Source organism: Notechis scutatus, chromosome 4 (assembly GCF_049901735.1).
Source record: "Notechis scutatus isolate UNSWTSFEM ecotype Mainland chromosome 4, rNotScu1.2, whole genome shotgun sequence".
In the NCBI taxonomy this organism is placed as follows: domain Eukaryota; kingdom Metazoa; phylum Chordata; class Lepidosauria; order Squamata; family Elapidae; genus Notechis; species Notechis scutatus.
The window spans coordinates 2,120,919-2,138,072 of record NC_142012.1 but is presented as its reverse complement, the minus strand read 5'-3'; the positions used below and the strand labels follow the sequence as shown (position 1 = coordinate 2,138,072).

At 46.6% G+C, this 17,154-nt stretch overlaps 1 protein-coding gene across 2 annotated transcripts in view; it reads right to left on the bottom strand.

Annotated features, from left to right (window-relative positions):
• Positions 1 to 5,719: 5,719 nt before the first annotated feature.
• SLC4A11 (solute carrier family 4 member 11) overlaps positions 5,720 to 17,154 on the bottom strand; it is a 135,380-nt gene continuing 123,945 nt past the window's right edge. For both annotated transcript variants that reach the window (XM_087962658.1, XM_087962659.1), the window contains 4 exons: positions 15,883 to 16,056; positions 11,006 to 11,201; positions 8,786 to 8,955; positions 5,720 to 7,345 (listed from right to left, as the gene is read on the bottom strand). In XM_087962658.1, coding sequence (XP_087818784.1) covers positions 7,282 to 7,345; positions 8,786 to 8,955; positions 11,006 to 11,201; positions 15,883 to 16,056 — 604 coding nt within the window. In that variant the 3' untranslated portion in view covers positions 5,720 to 7,281. The remainder of the gene's footprint in view (positions 7,346 to 8,785; positions 8,956 to 11,005; positions 11,202 to 15,882; positions 16,057 to 17,154) is intronic.

The window sequence follows — 17,154 nt, the reverse complement described above, 5'->3', positions numbered from 1 at the left end:
ACTGAGGACAATTAACCAGTGGAACAGCCTGCCACCAGAAGTTGTGGATGCTTCATCAATGGACCAGGGTGGGATTCTACCAGTTCACACCTATTCGCTAGAACCGGTTGTTAACCTTCTAAGCAGTTTGGAGAACCGGTTGTTAGAAGAAATTACAGGGCTAATCCTGTAAGGAAGGCAGGAAGGAAACATTCTGGTGTTGCTTACAGAAACTGCCTCTCCGTTAACCCTTATTACATTCTTGGCAGGACTAGACTTCCTGTCTCAGGAACTTCTCTGGAGTTATTTTTCCCTCCTTTGCTGGTACTTTGCTTGTGTAGAGGGACCATTCAAAGTCACAATGGCACTGAAAAAAGTGACTTATGACCATTTTTCACACTTACGACTATTGCAGCATTCCCCACAGTCATGAGAGGCCAGGCGAGGAGATGCGTGCCTCGATGTGAGTGATATTGAGTAAGCCACACCCAGCCAATAACATCACCACCAAGCCACGCCCACCCAGACACATGACCACCAAGCCACACCCACCACCTAAACCACGTTCACAGAACCGGTTGTTAAAATATTTGAATCCCACCCCTGCACTGGAGGTCTTTAAGAAGAGTGGACAGTGGTGGCAAACCTTTTCCGGCTCCTGTGCCAATAATTGCACACGCACTTGTGTACTCACGCTTGCATGCCAGCACCCAGAAGGCAATGCATGCTGAGTGTTAGGAATCTGTCCACCAATTAGTTGGGTTGGCAATATATAAACCAACAATGTATGTTTTGTAGCTTTAAGACAAAATCACTGTATTGATTTATACTATATTCCAATTGGTTGATTATATTACAAATTACCATAAGAGGGAGCTAGAGATCATAGCTTGCTCTGACATCCTCTCTCTCTCTGACATTCTGTTGCTATCTAAGGTTCCCTGTTGTATTTATGCTGTGCTTATACTTTGATATCTTTGTTTACTGTAAATGACTAAGGCAACTGGTAAGAAGACTTTGTAGTTGGATATTCTTTGGACTGTTAACCGTATATGACCTGGACTGTTTATTGGACTGTGCTATTGCTTAAAGTAAACTTTAACTCAGTGCAGTGTATGGCTGTGTGTGGCTGGATAATTATTCATAACTATTCTCATAAATGTTTCCATGTGCATATCCTTGTTACTCAAGGGTTATTCCGTACATATCATAATACTGCGCGCATGTCTCCAACACACATGCGTGCCAGATACTCGACAATCAGCTGTCGGATGGCGGCGTGCGCTTGTGCAGTGGGGCTCTTCAGGGCACGCTCTCGCGTACCAGGGGAAAATGACTCTGCGTGCCACTTCTGAAACGTGTGGCATAGGTTCGCCATCACGGGCATAGGATCTCCTGCTTGAGCAGGGGGCTGGACTAGAAGACCTCCAAGGTCCCTTCCAGCTCTATTCTGATTCTGAAGCTGGTTTGCTCTCGCAACCTGGGGATGTTCCAAAAAGACAAGATGGCGGAAGGCGATGATGCAACCGAAGCTCTGAAATGCCTCTCAAAAAAGCAAACTGTGCATAAATCAGAGGTCCCCAAACTTGGCCACTTTAAGACATGTGGACTTCAACTCCTAGAATTCTCCAGCCACATTAGTCACACGGTCGTTAAGTGAGGTTTTGCTGACTGGAGAATTCTGGGAGTTGAAGTCCACAAGTCGTAAAGTGGCCAAGTTTGGGGACCTCTGATCTCCTGCTTGAGCAGGGGGCTGGACTAGAAGACCTCCAAGGTCCCTCCCAACCCTATTTTTGTACGTTCTATGTACTTTTGCCAAGAGTGCATTTGCTCCCTGCAAACAGTAGGTGGCAGCTTCATTCCACCTTTGGAGAGAAGAGGAAAGGAGGAAACACATCTAAAATTCACCAAAAATATTGTGTTCGGTGGAGGCGAAGGCAAGGAAAGCCCCTTTATTGCAAACCAGCAGGATCTTCAAAGACATACTAGAAGAGAGGACGTAGGTAGGTACAGGTTAACAGAGCTGGAAGGGACCTTGTAGGTCATCTAGACTAATCCCCCCGCCCAAACAGGACAGCCTACAGACAGATGGCAGATGGCAGTCCAATCTCTTCTGACAGATGGGAGTCCAGTCTCTTCTTGAAAGTCTCAAGTGATGAAGCTCCCACCACTTCCGAGGGCAACTTCTGTTCCATGGGTTGATTGTTCTCACTGTCAGAAAGTTTCTCCTTATTTCCAGGTTGAATCTCTCCTTGTTCAGCCTTCAGAGGCCTTGGAAAATAGCTTGACCCCCTTCCTCCTCTCTGGGGCAGCCCCTCAAATATTGGAAGGCTGCTCTCCTGTCTCCACCTGTCAGAAATGGTGTAGGGTCTCCCGCTTGGGCGGGGGTTGGACTAGATGACCCACAATGTCCCTTCCAACTCTGATTATCTGTTATCTGTTATCCTGCTTGCCAACCTCCCGACAAGCAAAGTCCATGGGGAAGCCAGAATTCATTTAATAACCGTGTTACTAACTTAACAACTGCACTGATTCACTTAACAATCATGGCAAGGAAGGTCATAAAATGGGGGCAAAACTCACTTACAAATGTCTCGCTTAATAGTAGAAGTGTTGGGCTCAGTTGTGGTCGTACGTTGTGGCTGTAGCATTCCAGACAAGTGGTTATCCAATCCCTTCTTAAAAACTTCCAGTATTGGAGCATTTACAACTTCTAGTGGCAAGCGGTTCCACTGATTAATTGTTCCTACCTATCAGGAAATTTCTCCTTAGTTTTAGATTGCTTCTCTCTTTGGGTTAGTTTCCATCCATTGCTTCTAAGCAGAGTTGGAAGGGACCTTGTAGGTCATCTAGTCCAACCCCCTGCCCAAGCAGACCCTACACTATTTCTGACAGATGGCAGCCCAGTCTCTTCTTGAAAGCCTCCAGGGATGAAGCTCCCACCACTTCCGAAGGCAACTCCTGTTCCATGGGCTGATTGTTCAGAAAATTTCTCCTTGTTTCCGGGTTGAATCTCTCCTTGTTCAGTTTCCTTCCATTGTTCCTTGTCTGGCCTTCGGGGACTTTGGAGAAGAGATTGACCCCCTCCTCCTCTCTGGGGCAGCCCCTCAAATGTTGGAAGATGCTATCATGTATGTAACTGTTAGACCTTCTCTTCGTTAGCCTAAGACAGGGGCCTTCAAACTTGAGAGCTTTAAGACGTGTGGACTTCAACTCCCAGAATTCCTCCTGCAGTCATGTTAGCTCAGGAATTCTGGGAGGTGAAGTCCACACGTCTTAAAGCTGTCAAGTTTGAAGTCCCTTGTAATAGATGATAGATGGATGGATGGATGGATGGATGGAGAGATGACAGACAGACAGACAGACAGATAGATGGTATAATTCAGGGGTCTTCAAACTTGACAGCTTTAAGACTTGTTGACTTCAACTCCCAGAATTCCTCCTCCGGTCATGTTAGCTCAGGAATTCTGGGAGGTGAAGTCCACACGTCTTAAAGCTGTCAAATTTGAAGTCCCTTGTGATAGATGATAGATGGATGGATGGATGGATGGATGAGATGACAGACAGACAGACAGATGGTAGAATTCAGGGGTCTTCAAACTTGACAGCTTTAAGACTTGTTGACTTCAACTCCCAGAATTCCTCCTCCGGTCATGTCAGTGCAGGAATTGTTTATTTCCCTCTCTTTCTGGAAGTTGAAGCCCACAAAGTCTTCAACGGGTTGAGCCAAGTTGGAAGACCCCTGGGCTAATTCCTGCAATCGTTCTTCATATGTTTTAGCTTCCAGCCCTCCAATTACCTTTGTTGCTTGTCTCTCCACGCTCTTTCAAGATGCTGAGACTCTAAAAATGTGCCCTGTTGGTACCCAGCTTAAAATGATAGGTGATGTGCAACGGAATAGGGCGCATGTAATGGAACAAATGGGCTTGGCTTCCATTTGCCCCTTTTCCTTATTAAGAGCTCTTCTCCTGAACGCATGGTGAAGCTGAGCCACCAGTTCAAAAGGAGCCAACCTGGCTACAATTCCTGTTGGCTCAGCAACAGAATGATGTGATTTTCATCAGAGCGATACAGCCGCCGGCCCTGCAGAGAATTGCGGTGTGTGTGTGTTATCTTAAATTGCGTTCTTGTGCCTGCAGGAAAAGCTGGCCTTTGGGGCCTACCTGTTGTGGATGCCATATTCTGCGGGGTCCGGGGTGCTCTCTGAGCCCTTTGGTTTTCCTGCAGACGTTTCATGACCCAACTATGTAACATCGTCAGTGCTAGAAAGGTGTGGGGTTGGTGCCCTCTCAACCTGTTTGTTGTCTTGCAGATGTTTCATGACCCAACTAGGTTACATCATCAGTACAAAAAGGGAGTCGGGTTTGGGGTGACGAAGAGGAGGAGGAGGAGGAGGAAAATGACTGAGGGGTCCTTGGCGCTCTCGGAGCTTGGTGGTTTTCTTGCATATGTTTCATAACCCAACTAGGTAACATCATCAGTGCTAGAAGGAAGTGGAGTTTGTGGACAGGAGGAGAAGGAGGAGGATTGTGGGTTCCTTGGTGCCCTCTGAGGTTGGTAATTTTCTTATAGGTATTTCATGACCCAACTTGATAACATCATCAGTGCTAGGAGTGGGGATATGACACCAGCTATCTCCAGTCTACAACCCTGTCCTTTCAGAAGCTCCAAGGAGGCTCCACACCCATTTGCAACACTCAGGTGACCCTGAGCACACAGACAAACCTCCAAGTGGCCTCAACGACCCTCTAAAAAAGGATACAAATGACCAGCTGTCCGCAAGGAGTATCAATCCTTCCGTTCTTTACCATCCACTCAGAGCTGAAGAAGCTTCTGGGATGAGAAGCGAAATGTCTTCAAAGAAAAAAAACACTAGAAAATCCAGTCGCCTCTTGGAAAAAGCAATGTTGGGAGAACCACGACCTGGATGGCTGAGAATCTCTACACCAGGAGTCTTCCAACTTGACAGCTTTAAGACTTGTGGACTTCGACTCCCAGAATTCCTCCTCCAGTCCTGTTAGCTCCAGGAATTCTGGGAGTTGAAGTCCACAAGATTTAAACTTGCCAAGTTGGAAGACCCTTGTGATAGATAGATGACGGATGGATGGATGGATGGATGAGAAGACGATAGATAAGACAGACAGGCAGATGATAGAATTCAGGTGTCTTCAAACCTGGCAGCTTTAAGATTTGTGGACTTCAACTCCCAGAATTCCTCCTCCAGTCACGTTAGCTCAGGAATTCTGGGAGTCGAAATCCACAAGTCTTAAAGTAGCCAAGTTGGAAGACCCTTGGGCTAGAGACATGATAAACTTGGGGATTGTCCTTGAGAACAAAGATCTTAATCTTCCTTCCAATCTCCCTTTTCATAATGCCCCCCCCGCTATCCATTTTATTTCCTGCAATGGGAACAATTAATCCGTGGAACGACTTGCCTCCAGAAGTTGCGGGTGTTTCAACACTGGAGGTTGTTTTGAAGAAGAGACTGGGACAGTCACTTGTCCGGAATGGGCACAGCGTCTCCTGCTTGATCAGGGGGTGGACTAAAAGACCTCCAAAGCCCCTTGCAATTCTCTTATTTGATGTTCTAACATTTTAGGACTCTCCCTCCATCTCTCTCTCTCTCTCTCTCTCTCCCTCCCTCCCTCCGGCTCCAGGCCTCGCGGGCGATTTCTTACATCCCACAAAAAGGAAGAGCGAGAAGGGGAAAAAAAGAAAAAGAAAAACAAAGACTCCGATCTCAAATATAACATGTGTTTTCTTTCTTTTCTTTTCGTCTTTTTCCAGGCCTCTGAAGGAGAGGGGTCAAAAGGGGACAAAACAGCCCCAATGCAGAAAACAAGTGACAATCCGGAGAAAATTACAAACTTTGAACATCATTCCAGAAGTACGATTTTGTGGGGAGGGGAGAGAAAAAAAAAACAACCAAAACTGGGAAGCCCGTGATAGAAATTACAAAGGGGGAGGAAAAAAGAAAAAAGAAAAAAGCAACGAGACCAAACCTTTGGTAAATTTTCTAGGAATTAAAAAGACTTCTTTGGAAGGTCTTGGGCTAAAGGTTCCCATCCTCCTGGGCTAATGGTGGACGATGGGAATCGAAACCTCCTCTCCCACCAACCCACTGGAAAGGCACCAAGCTGTGAAAAGCTGGCCAGAGCCAATCGAATACCCCACCCCCAAACACCCCCCACTCTCCAACGCCAGCAGCAATCCCGAGCGATGGGAATTAAAAGGCCAGAACCAACCCAATCACCCCACCCACCCGAAAAAATCATGTCAGCGATCCATGTAAACAAGGGGAAGAAAAATAATAACGCAAAATAGCAGTCTGTAAGAATTAAAAAAATAAACAAAATTGGGGGCGGGGGGTGAAGAGAGAAAATAACGAACGAGGTTCGGTTACAGTACGAGTTAACACTGATTGCACAAAAATCCTCCCCGTCTCTGGAAAGGACAGGCCTCCAGATATCCAGGGACACGGTATTGATATGCAAAATATATACAGAAAATTTAGATCCCCGCTATGTATATTTATGTACAAAGGGAAGGTAGTACTTGATACCCGGGCCAAGAGGAGGGAGGATCAAAGTCATAATGCACGTCGGAGGAGAGACTACTGCTGGGGGGGAAGCCAGCAGGCCAAGCCACACTGTGGTCGACCGGAAAGCAATCTCTCCAAAACAGTCTCGGGTTTCTTTGGCTGGGTTTGGGCGCTACGCCGGAACGCGCTTCCGCAACCCTCGCCGTGGGCGAAGACGACCCCGATGGAACGGGAGGCCGAAAACCCCCAACGGGGAGGACGCCTCGGTGTCTCCAGCAAACTCCTTGTTTGGAGGGAGGGGATGGGGGAATGGGACAACGGGGTACGTCTCATCCGGAAGATGACGGGCGTTCAAGGACCACAAATGGCTGGACAACGGAGCTCCCGAAATTTGCATAGAATTCACGTCCCAACGAAAAAGGGATCCGGAGCGTAATCGAGTGATCCGTCTATAAAAGAGGGGAGAGGTCTCCTTGCTTGTCCCTCTTGTGTCGTTTTTCCCCCCCTCCCTCCTCACACCCTGAAACGGGGAGGGAGTGGGGGGGGACACAACTTGGTCGGTCGATGGGGGTCAGGACTTTCGGTTGGAGTTTATAGTGCAGTACTAAAAGAAGGTCGCAGGTTTCTGCCCCGCGGTTGCAGAAACAAGCCAACGTCCAAACGAGCCGGTCGGTCGGTCGGTCGCACGGGCGGCTCCCTTATCCGTTCTGGAAGGCCAAAACAAGGGACGAAACGCCGCCAGGATGAAGATCCTTGTGTGGTTAGTGTTCGGCATCCATGGCGTCTAAATATTTCGCTTCAATGATGCTGGGGAGCAGGTTGTACCTGAGCGAGAAGAAGAGAAGAAACGGCACGTTGTTAAAGACGTTTTTTTTTTTTTTTGCCAGACGACTTGAGGAAACTTTTAATCCCTGTAGATAGTCCTCGATTTATGATCGTAATCAATGAGCTCGGTCATTTTAAGTGGGCCATCATGATGGATGTGGTTTTAGGATCTTTTTTTTTTTGGCAGCGGTTGTAAAACGAACGCTACGGTCATTAAGTGAAGCCACTGAAGTAAAACCTGGCTTCAGGTCATAAAAGGTTGTAAATTGTGATAATGTGAGTGTGGGATCGTGCCACAAAGAGTTGTAAGTGGGGCTGACTCAGCAGTGGCATTCTACTGGTTCCGCACGGTTCACCTGAACCGGTAGCTTTGAGGATCATTTGTGCGTGAACCGGCTGGCTCCGACGATCAGCTGTTGGCCCTCCCACCCGCCCCGGCTCTACTGATCTTTATTTCCTGCTTTTCAACCTCAGCCGCTTTGCGCGGCACAGCTGATTAACGCGCGGGAGCTGTTTTACACACAGGGCTTGCAGCAGAAGGTGAGTTGCAAACGCGGCGTGCACGCACGCAAAAGCACACACTCACATTGGACTGGTAGGAAAACTTTTTCAAACCCACCACTGGGCTGACTGCAGAATGTCTGAAATGTGAACATGTGACCTGGACGGGAGTGTTGTGGTTCACCGGCAGTTGGTGTGGACGGCAGCGGAATCAGACAGTGGGGAAGAATGGGGTCTGGGAGTCTGGAGAGGACTCAGTCGAGGGTCCTGCATCTGATTCAGGGATGGGGCCAGGACCATCTGGGAGTGGGGTGCTGCCTCCGGAGGCTTTGGAGTCTGGCAGCAGCGAGGAAGAGGAACAAGGGGAGCCTGTTCCCAGTACGCGTGTGCCCAGAGCTGCTAGAAGGCGAGAGCAGCCGAGACAAAAGGGACAACTCGGGAGTAAGGCTGGGAGATGATGGCTCCTCCCCAAAGGCATAAAAGTCAGGCCAAGATGATGAAACCTTTGCAGGAAGCAAAGTCATTCGATCGGTTCAGATTCATCCTTGAAGCTCTTTGGGCTTCGGTTGGCTTTTTTTTGTACTTTGGTTGGTTTTTTTCCTAGTTCATTTGATACTTCTGGTTTTGGCAGCACTTCACAGAAAAGAAAGGTGGGTGCTGATCTCGAGGGACTGTTTGAGATTCATTACCAGCTGGGAATGGCAACAATTCCCAGCGTTGCAATAAACCAAGTCTTGTTTTTAAAATAAGCGTGTGCGTACAGTCTAGGAAGCCCTGGTCAGAACAAGAGAAGTCATAGGAACCTCAAACCCAGATCGTAAGTAGCATAACTCTGTGAACAGACGCTAAGAGACGGGTCATTAAGTGAGGTCTCCCTGTATTTCCACCCTATCCTGTTGAAAGCAATCTCCGCAAAGGAAGCCACAGCCAAGATCTCACCTGATCGGGATCATTCCAATCATAATGAGCGGGAATATCATCTTCATGTAGGGCAGAGGAGACATCCCAAAGCTGCAGAGGATCAGAAGCTGGACGACCTGCAGGCCGGTGAAATAGTGGATCTTCCTTTGGGGCACTCGGCGGATGTAGTGCGTTGGAGGGTAGGCCGTCTGGAAGGAAGGAAAGAATCAGCACCCAACAGATACAGGTAGTATCTGAGTCATGGTGGTGCAGGGATTAGAATGGAGTAAAGGTAAAGGTTCCCCTGGCGCATGCGTGCTAGTCGTTTCCGGCTTTAGGGGGCAGTGCTCATCTCCATCACAAAGCCAAAGAAGAGCCAGCGCTGTCCGGAGACGTCTCCGTGGTCATGTGGCTGGCATGACTAAATGCCTTCAAAGGCGCACAGAGCGCTGTTCCCTTCCCACCAAAGGGGTCCCTATTTTCCTATTTGCATTTTTTACGTGCTTTCGAACTGCTAGGACCGTGAGGGCAGAGCCATTTGTGCCGGCAGGCAAGCTGCAGGCAAATTTACCTCATTGCGCATGTGCGCGCCTCACAGCCGATTTTTGGCTGGTTTGAGGCCTCTTCGGCCTCCCAAAGGCTTGAGGAAGGCTTCTGCAGGCTTTGCAGGCAGAAAACTAGGCCTGTTTCATCACTTCCTGTTTTTCTGAAAATACCGGAAGTGATGAAACGGGGCTAGATTTCGGCCTACAAAGCTTGCAGAAGCCTTCCTCAAGCCTTTGGGGGGGCCGAAAAAGGCCTCAAGCCGGCCAAAAATCAGCTGTGAGGCGCAGTGCAGGTAAGGGGATGGCAAGAGGGTGGGTGAGTATTGTGTGTGCATGCGTAGGGGATGTTGGGGGGGGGCATGCATTGCCTTCTGGGTACTGGCATGCAAGCGCGAGCATGCAAGCGCGCACACAATTTTTGGCACAGAAGCCCAACAAGGTAGCCACCACTGTGATAGGACAAAGGAACAGAAGCTCCCTCCGTTACGCGGCCCTCGGGATTCGAACCGCCGAACTGCTGACCTTTCTGATCGACAAGCTCAGTGTCTCAGCCACTGAAGCATCCCTTCAAATGCAATATGGCAGGCTAATATTGCCCACTGCCAGCGGTTCGATCCTGACCGGCTCAAGGTTGACTCAGCCTTCTGTCCTTCCGAGGTCAGTAAAATGGGGACCCAGATGGCTGGGAGGCAATATGCTGACTCTGAAAACTGCTTAGGGAGGGCTGTAAGGCACTGTGAAGTGGGATATAAGCCGAAGTGCTATTCCTACTTTTTCTAATTCTAATTCTATTATTTCTAATTCTAATTGTATTATTTCTAATTCTAATTCTATTATTTCTAATTCTATTTCTAAGTCTAAGTCTAATTCTATCTCTATTCTAATTCTAATTCTATTATTTCTAAGTTAATTCTATTTCTATTCTATTTCTAATTCTATTATTTCTAATTCTAATTCTATTATTTCTAATTATCATTTCTCATTCTAAATATATTTCTAATTCTAGTCCTAATTCTATTGCCATAGTAGCAGAGTTTAGAATGCAGTATTGCAGGCTAATTCTGCCCACTGTCGGCAGTTCGATCCTGACCTGCTCCAGGTTGACTCAGCCTTCTGTCCTTCCGAGGTCGGTAAAATGAGGACCCAGATTGTTGGGGGGCAAGAGGCTGACTGTGTAAACCCCTTAGAGAGGTCTGGAAAGCACTGTGAAGTGGCATATAAGTCTAAGTGCTATTGCTAGCCCTCAACTTATTATCACAATTGAGCCCAAATTTTTTGTTGCTAAATGAGAGAGTTCAGTGAGTTTTGCCTCATTTTACAACCTTGCTTTTCCCACAGTTAAGCTAATCCCTGCAGTTGTTCGAATCGCTTGCCAAGCAGCTAAATTTTGAGGGATGCTACAACGGTCATGTAACAAGTGTCAAAAACTGGTCACTTTTTTGAGCGCCGTTGTCACTCCGAATGGTCACTAAACGAACTGTCGTTAAACCGAGGACTAACTCTACCTAGCAAACCCCCTGGGAGGACACTCAAGGCCGCCAGCAGGGGCCTGTGACCAAGGAAGCCAGATCATAGATAGCAATCCGAGGGGACACCACAGCCGCGTTTTCCAAGGTGACGCAACCAACTCGGGAGGATGAGCTCCCTCGGGAAACGGCATCGGCCGTTGCTCTGCAGGGCCCAACCGGCTGCCCCGCCCCGTTGGAAGTTTTACCTGCTCCTTGAGCAAAAGGGCCACCCTCTCGAACAGCTGGTTCCCATCGATGGAGGTCAGGGCGATGTAGAGGAAGAGTCCATACAGGACGGGCTTCGGGATGAGCTGGAGGGGGAAAGGGAGCAGCAGGAGAGAAAGGCCGACCAGGGAGTTGGCCACCAACGTGGTCAGACGCGTCTCCTTCACGCTCACAATCCTAAGACAGGGAGAAAAATCAGGGTCGGTGTTGGACAGGTGGAGTTTGAGGTGGTGTTGATTTATTATTTCTGTCAGGGTTCCAGCGATTGCCCTAATTAAATTGTGAGACTCGAGCCAAGAATCCAAAAGATTTATTAGGATATGTCCGGCATTATCCCAGTTGAAGCCAACTCTGACACACATGATTTACAGTCACCTGTGACCCTGCTGGGTATGTCATCAATCAGATTCTCCAACAAAGAACATTCACAGGTTAGGCGTCATCAATCACATTTTCCAATGAAGAATTTTTGAGATCCGGTAGCCTAGCTACAATCTTTGTAAGGTAAGCGTGGAATGTACTTCTGAGTTTTTCCCTCCCTGATTACGGCAACTCAACATAGGAATGCTTTACGAGTTGACAATTTCGGTGTTTCTCAATCTCGGCCAGTGGAAGACGGGTGGACTTCAACTCCCAGAATTCTGGGAGTTGAAGTCCACCTGTCTTCCAGTGGCTGAGATTGAGAAACACTTAATAATTTTATTTCTATCTGGGCTTTATTGTTCTTGTGAACAATTCAAGGGGGCGAACGTACCTAACCGCTCCTTCTTCCCCATTTTCCACAGTGCAATCTTGTGAGGTGTGGTTGGGCTGAGAGAGTGTGATTGGACCAAAGTCACCCAGCGGGCTTTTATGCCTAAGGCGGGACTAGAACTTCCGTTCTCCTAGTGATTGGCCCAAAGTCACCCAGATGTCTTTCATGACAAAGGTGGGACCAGAACACCTGGTCTCCTGGTGATTGGCCCAAATTCACCCAGAGGGCTTTCACTCCTAAGGCAGAACTAGAACTCACCGTCTCCTGGTGATTGACCCAAAATCACCCAGCCAGCTTTCATTCTTAAGGCAGAACTAGAACTCACCGTCTCCTGGTGATTGACCCAAAATCACCCAGCCAGCTTTCATTCCTAAGGCAGAACTAGAACTCACCATCTCCTGGTAATTGGGCCAAAGTCAGCGAGCTGTCTTTCACATCTACAGTGGGACTAGAACTCACGGTCTCCTGCTTTTCTTTTGAGCCTGCTGCCTTAACCACTAGGCCGCGCTGCACTGCCTCTCGAATTAACCAAGCCAAGGCTGGTAAAGACCTTCTACTCCCATCTCTGGATGGGAGGCGTTTCAAATGATGACTTGCCGTTGAAGGAAGTCTAGGGATAGAGCTAGTTCTCGACTTATGACAGCTCGTTTAGTGACCAAAGTTAGAACCTCAGCGGGGAAAAAAGGGGCTTACAACCATTTCTCACACTTACGTCCGTTGAGGCATCCCCCAATGGTCACGTGATCACAGTTCGAAAGCTTGGCAACCGATTCATACTTATGACGGTTGCTATGTCCTGGGTTCTAAAAAGCAAAGCCAAAGTGGGGGCGGGGGGAGCCAGATTTACTTAACAACCAGGTTACTAACTTAACCCACCACAGCTTTACAACTGTGGCAAGAAAGGTCGTAAAATGGGACAGAACTCACTTAACACTGCCTCACTTAGCAACGGAAATTTGGGGCTCCATTGTGGACGTAAGTCGGGGACTAGCTCTATCCTGGGTTGTTTTTTTTTTTTAAAAAAAATGTCTGCTTTTGCTTTGATCTTAAAAAGCATGGCTCTATCCACCGAAAAAGACCAAACAAGATTTTGGGAAATACTCTTGAAATTCCCATTTCCATTCCGGCTAATGCATTTTGTTTCAACCCTTTCATGCCTTCCAATCGTCGGAGCTTAAAAGAAAAATGACAGACTCTGCTAAGCTTTTATCTCGCCGTGCCAGGCTCCCTTCTGCCTTTTTTAATCCTTCCTGGAAGCATCTCCTCCCCAAGGTTGGCCATCCAATCTTTCAACTTTCTTTTTTTTCAGAGCATTAAAAGAAAAGGGAGGCACGGAGGCGGGGAAGAAGGAAATAGGACAAGTCGAAAAAACAGGAGCTCAGCTTGGCAATTTATTTATTTTTAAATGTTCCTCTTTGACTGACCCAGTTGTTTCGATTGAACATCTGGATCAAACAAAAGACCTTTATTAATTCAACATTATCCCTGGGATGAAGTTTCAGCTCTTGAGCAAATGATGGAAAACACGCTTTAATGACAGCTGGTCCTTTGCATTCTTTCAGAGGTGTTGAGACCACTTGGAGATTTGTCGGTGTCCTCAGTTGTCCCACAGGTGCTTTTGCAAGAGGCCACTGGACTTTCTTGTTTTATTCTTTGAAGACATTTCACTTCTCACCCAAGAAGCTTCTTCAGCTCTGACCAGATGGAACAGAAGGATTTATATTCCTTGCAGACAAAGCTCTGGTCATTTGCATCCTTTTAAGGAGCCGTTGAGGCCACCTGGAGGTTTGTCTGTGTCCTCAAGGTCACCTGAGTGCTGCAAATGGGGTGTGGAGACTTCTTGGAAAGGACCATGTTGTGGAGCTGTTTTCTGCAGGATTCTTTATTCCCCGTGTCCCTTCCCTGTTGAACCCAGGTGCAGGCTGTTGGGCCTGAGTCTGTGCTGCCTCTGCACCTCAAACTGAAGCCCAAATAGTTCCTAAAGTCTGCCATTTTTTTCTGGAAATCCGTTGATACTCCTGCACTGTTCGAAGGACGTTCATCCCAAAGTCCATAACTAAATAACTGTGGAGATGTTCGGTCTATTTTCAAAGAAAACCCAGAAGGCCCAGTTGCCTCTGGGACAAAGGAGGACACAGACAAAACCTCCAAGTGGCCCGAATGACTCTCTAAAAAGGATGAAAATGACCAGCTGTCTGCAAGGAGTATCAATCCTTCCATTCCCCACCATCCGGTCAGAGCTGAAGAAGCTTCTGGGATGAGAAGCGAAACGTCTTCAAGGCAAAACAAAGAAAGTCCAGTTGCCTCTTGAAAAAGCACCTCTGGGACAACCGAGGACAGAGACAAACCTCCAAGTGGCCTCAATGACTCTCTAAAAAGGATGCAAATGACCAGCTGTCTGCAAGGAGTTAGAAATCCTTCCGTTCCCCACCACCCAGTCAGAGCTGAAGAAGCTTCTGGGATGAGGAGCAAAATGTCTTCAAAGAAAAAACAAGAAAGTCCAGGTGCCTCTTGAAAAAAAAAAAAAAGCACCTTTGGGAGATCCTGTTAAAGAAAGTCTACCTGTGGGATTTCTAAGAATCAATACTGGCTTTTCATGTTTTTTTAAAGTCAATTTGCATCCGCAAACTCCTAGGTCTGAAGCCACCTGAGATACAGGTAAGAGCTGGTCCAAAAAGATCTCTCGAACAAGTGCTGCCCTCTGGTGGCAGAGAGCTGCATTTTGTTTTCCTTCCTGCCAGGAAGAATAAACTTTCCAACCTGCTTGCTGACGGCCTGATCCCTTGAGAAAAAAAATGGCATTTCTTGCTTTTTAAAAAGTTAACTAAATAATTAAAAAAAATATTTAGGGACAAAGCAATGTAAATTTATTTATTTATTTGTTGAATTTCGCCCATGGCGACTCGAGGCGGCTTACAGAATGTAAAACCATATTTAAAACAAAAACATAAAAACTAACAAAAAGAATCAAATTAATAAATATAATAGAACAAAATTACTATTAATCCTCCCATCACTCCTTATCACCCATCCCCTCCCACTTGTGACTGTAGGACTGTAACTTTGTCTCTTGTATCCTAACAATTTATATGGGCTGTTTCCTAGTCTGATTTGACGGCTTATTGTATGTACCCTGTGACTATTATTAAGTGGTGCACCTGATGATTCTTGACTCTTGATGAATTTATTTATTTTATTTTATTTTATTTATTTGATTTGTCAATTGTTTACAAGATAATAAGTATAAGTGTATACATAGTTATGAATACATGAAATGGGTACATATAAGAAAAATAAAATAAAATAAAAGAAACAATAGGACAGGGACGGTAGGCACGTTGGTGCGCTTATGCACGCCCCCTACAGACCTCTTAGGAAAGGGGTGAGGTCAATAGTAGACAGTCTAAGGTTAAAGTTTTTGGGGTTTGGAGAAGAAACCACAGAGTCAGGTAGAGGATTCTAGACATTGACCACTCTATTGCTGAAGTCGTATTTCCTGCAATCAAGTTTGGTGCGGTTAACCTTGAGTTTGTATCTATTGTGTGCTCTTGTGTAGTTATGGTTGAAGCTGAAGTATTCATTGACAGGTAGGACATTGCAATGTATGATTTTATATACCATACTTAGATCAGACCGAAGGTGGCGTAGTTCTAGGTTTTCTAGGTCTAGAATTTCAACTCTGGTGGCATAAGGTATTCTACAACGAGTAGAGGAGTGGAGAACTCTTCTTGTGAAATATTTCTGGACTTTCTCAACTGTGCCAATATCAGATACGTAATGTGGGTTCCAGACTGATGAGCTGTATTCGAGTATTGGTCTAGCAAATGTTTTGTATGCTCTAGTTAGTAGTGTGATATTACCAGAGAAAAAGCTACGTAGGATTAGGTTAATGTATGAATGTATCTTTGCTTTTATGTACACTGAGAGCATTTGCACCAAGACAAATTCCTTGTGTGTCCAATCACACTTGGCCAATAAAGAATTCATTCATTCATTCATTCATTCATTCTTTCATTCATTCATCCATCCATCCATTTCACAGCCATCAGCCATCAGATGGCTTTGGACTCAACCCAAACAGAGCGACTTCTTCCCAGGACTTACGTCTCATAGATGTGGCCGTTCTCAACTCTTTCCTCCACATAGGCCAGGGCCCGGACGTGCATCGGTGAGTGAGGAAAGGCCGCGTGGATCCAAGGTAATCCGAAGACGGAGAGCCCCGTGTTGATCAGTGCTACCAGGAGCAGGTCCCAGTGATAAGCTGTCCCCTTCACCAACCTGGAATAAAATCTTTGTTAGAATCAAGATTCAGCGTAGGAACCCAGCCGGGACCAGGCCAGAACCATCTGTAACCCAAGAATCAGAACAATTCGGGTCTCCAATAGAAGAGAATAATTGTGGCTCAGGGTTGAACTTTACTAGGGGGTCCTTGGTGCTCTCTCTGACCTTGGCTGTTTTTTTTGCAGACATTTTGTGACCCAACTAGGTAACGTCATCAATGCTAGAAGAGGGAGGAGGAGAACTGTGGAGTCCTTGGTGCTCTCTGAACTTGGTGGTTTTTATGGCACTTTTCATGACCCAACTAGGTAACGTTATCAGTGCTAGAAGGGAGTGGGGTTTGTGGAGAAGAGGAGGAGGTGGAGGAAGACGACTATCGGGTCCTTCATGTTGGTGGTTTTCTTGCAGACATTTCATTACCAAACTAGGTAACAGCATCATGCTAGAAAGGATTGAGTTTTACCAGGAGGAGGAGGAGGAGGAGGAGGAGAATGACGACGACTGTGGGGTCCTTGATGCTCTCTGAGTTTGGTGGTTTTCTTGCAGACATTTCATTACCAAACTCGGTAACAGCACTGATAATGTTATCTAGTTGGGTAATAAAATGTCTGCAAGAAAGCAACCAAGCTCACAGAGTACCAAAGACCCCACATTTAATGTCTCATTAGCAAAACCTTGCCTTTAGCAAAGTTTATTTAGCTGTGGAACACCTTCAGATTTAATACTTAAAAATCAATTTCTAGTTGCATATTTTAATGAGCAAGGGAGGCAGAGTAATTTATAAATTCTACGGACCAACTTCCAGAGCTGTTGTAAGAGCCGTGGTGGCGCAGTGGTTAGAATGCAGTATTGCAGGCAAACTCTGCCGGCTGCCAGAAGTTCGATCCTAACCGGCTCAAGGTTGACTCAGCCTTCTGAGGTGGGTAAAATGAGGACCCAGATTGTTGGGGGCAAGAGGCTGACTCTATAAACTGCTTTAAAGCACTGTGAAGTCTTAAGTGCTGTTGTTATTCCTATCTGCTTATCTACATAGCTAGCTAGCTACTGTATACAGAATCTTATCCTATCCTATCTTATTCTGTTCTTATTCTCTTATTC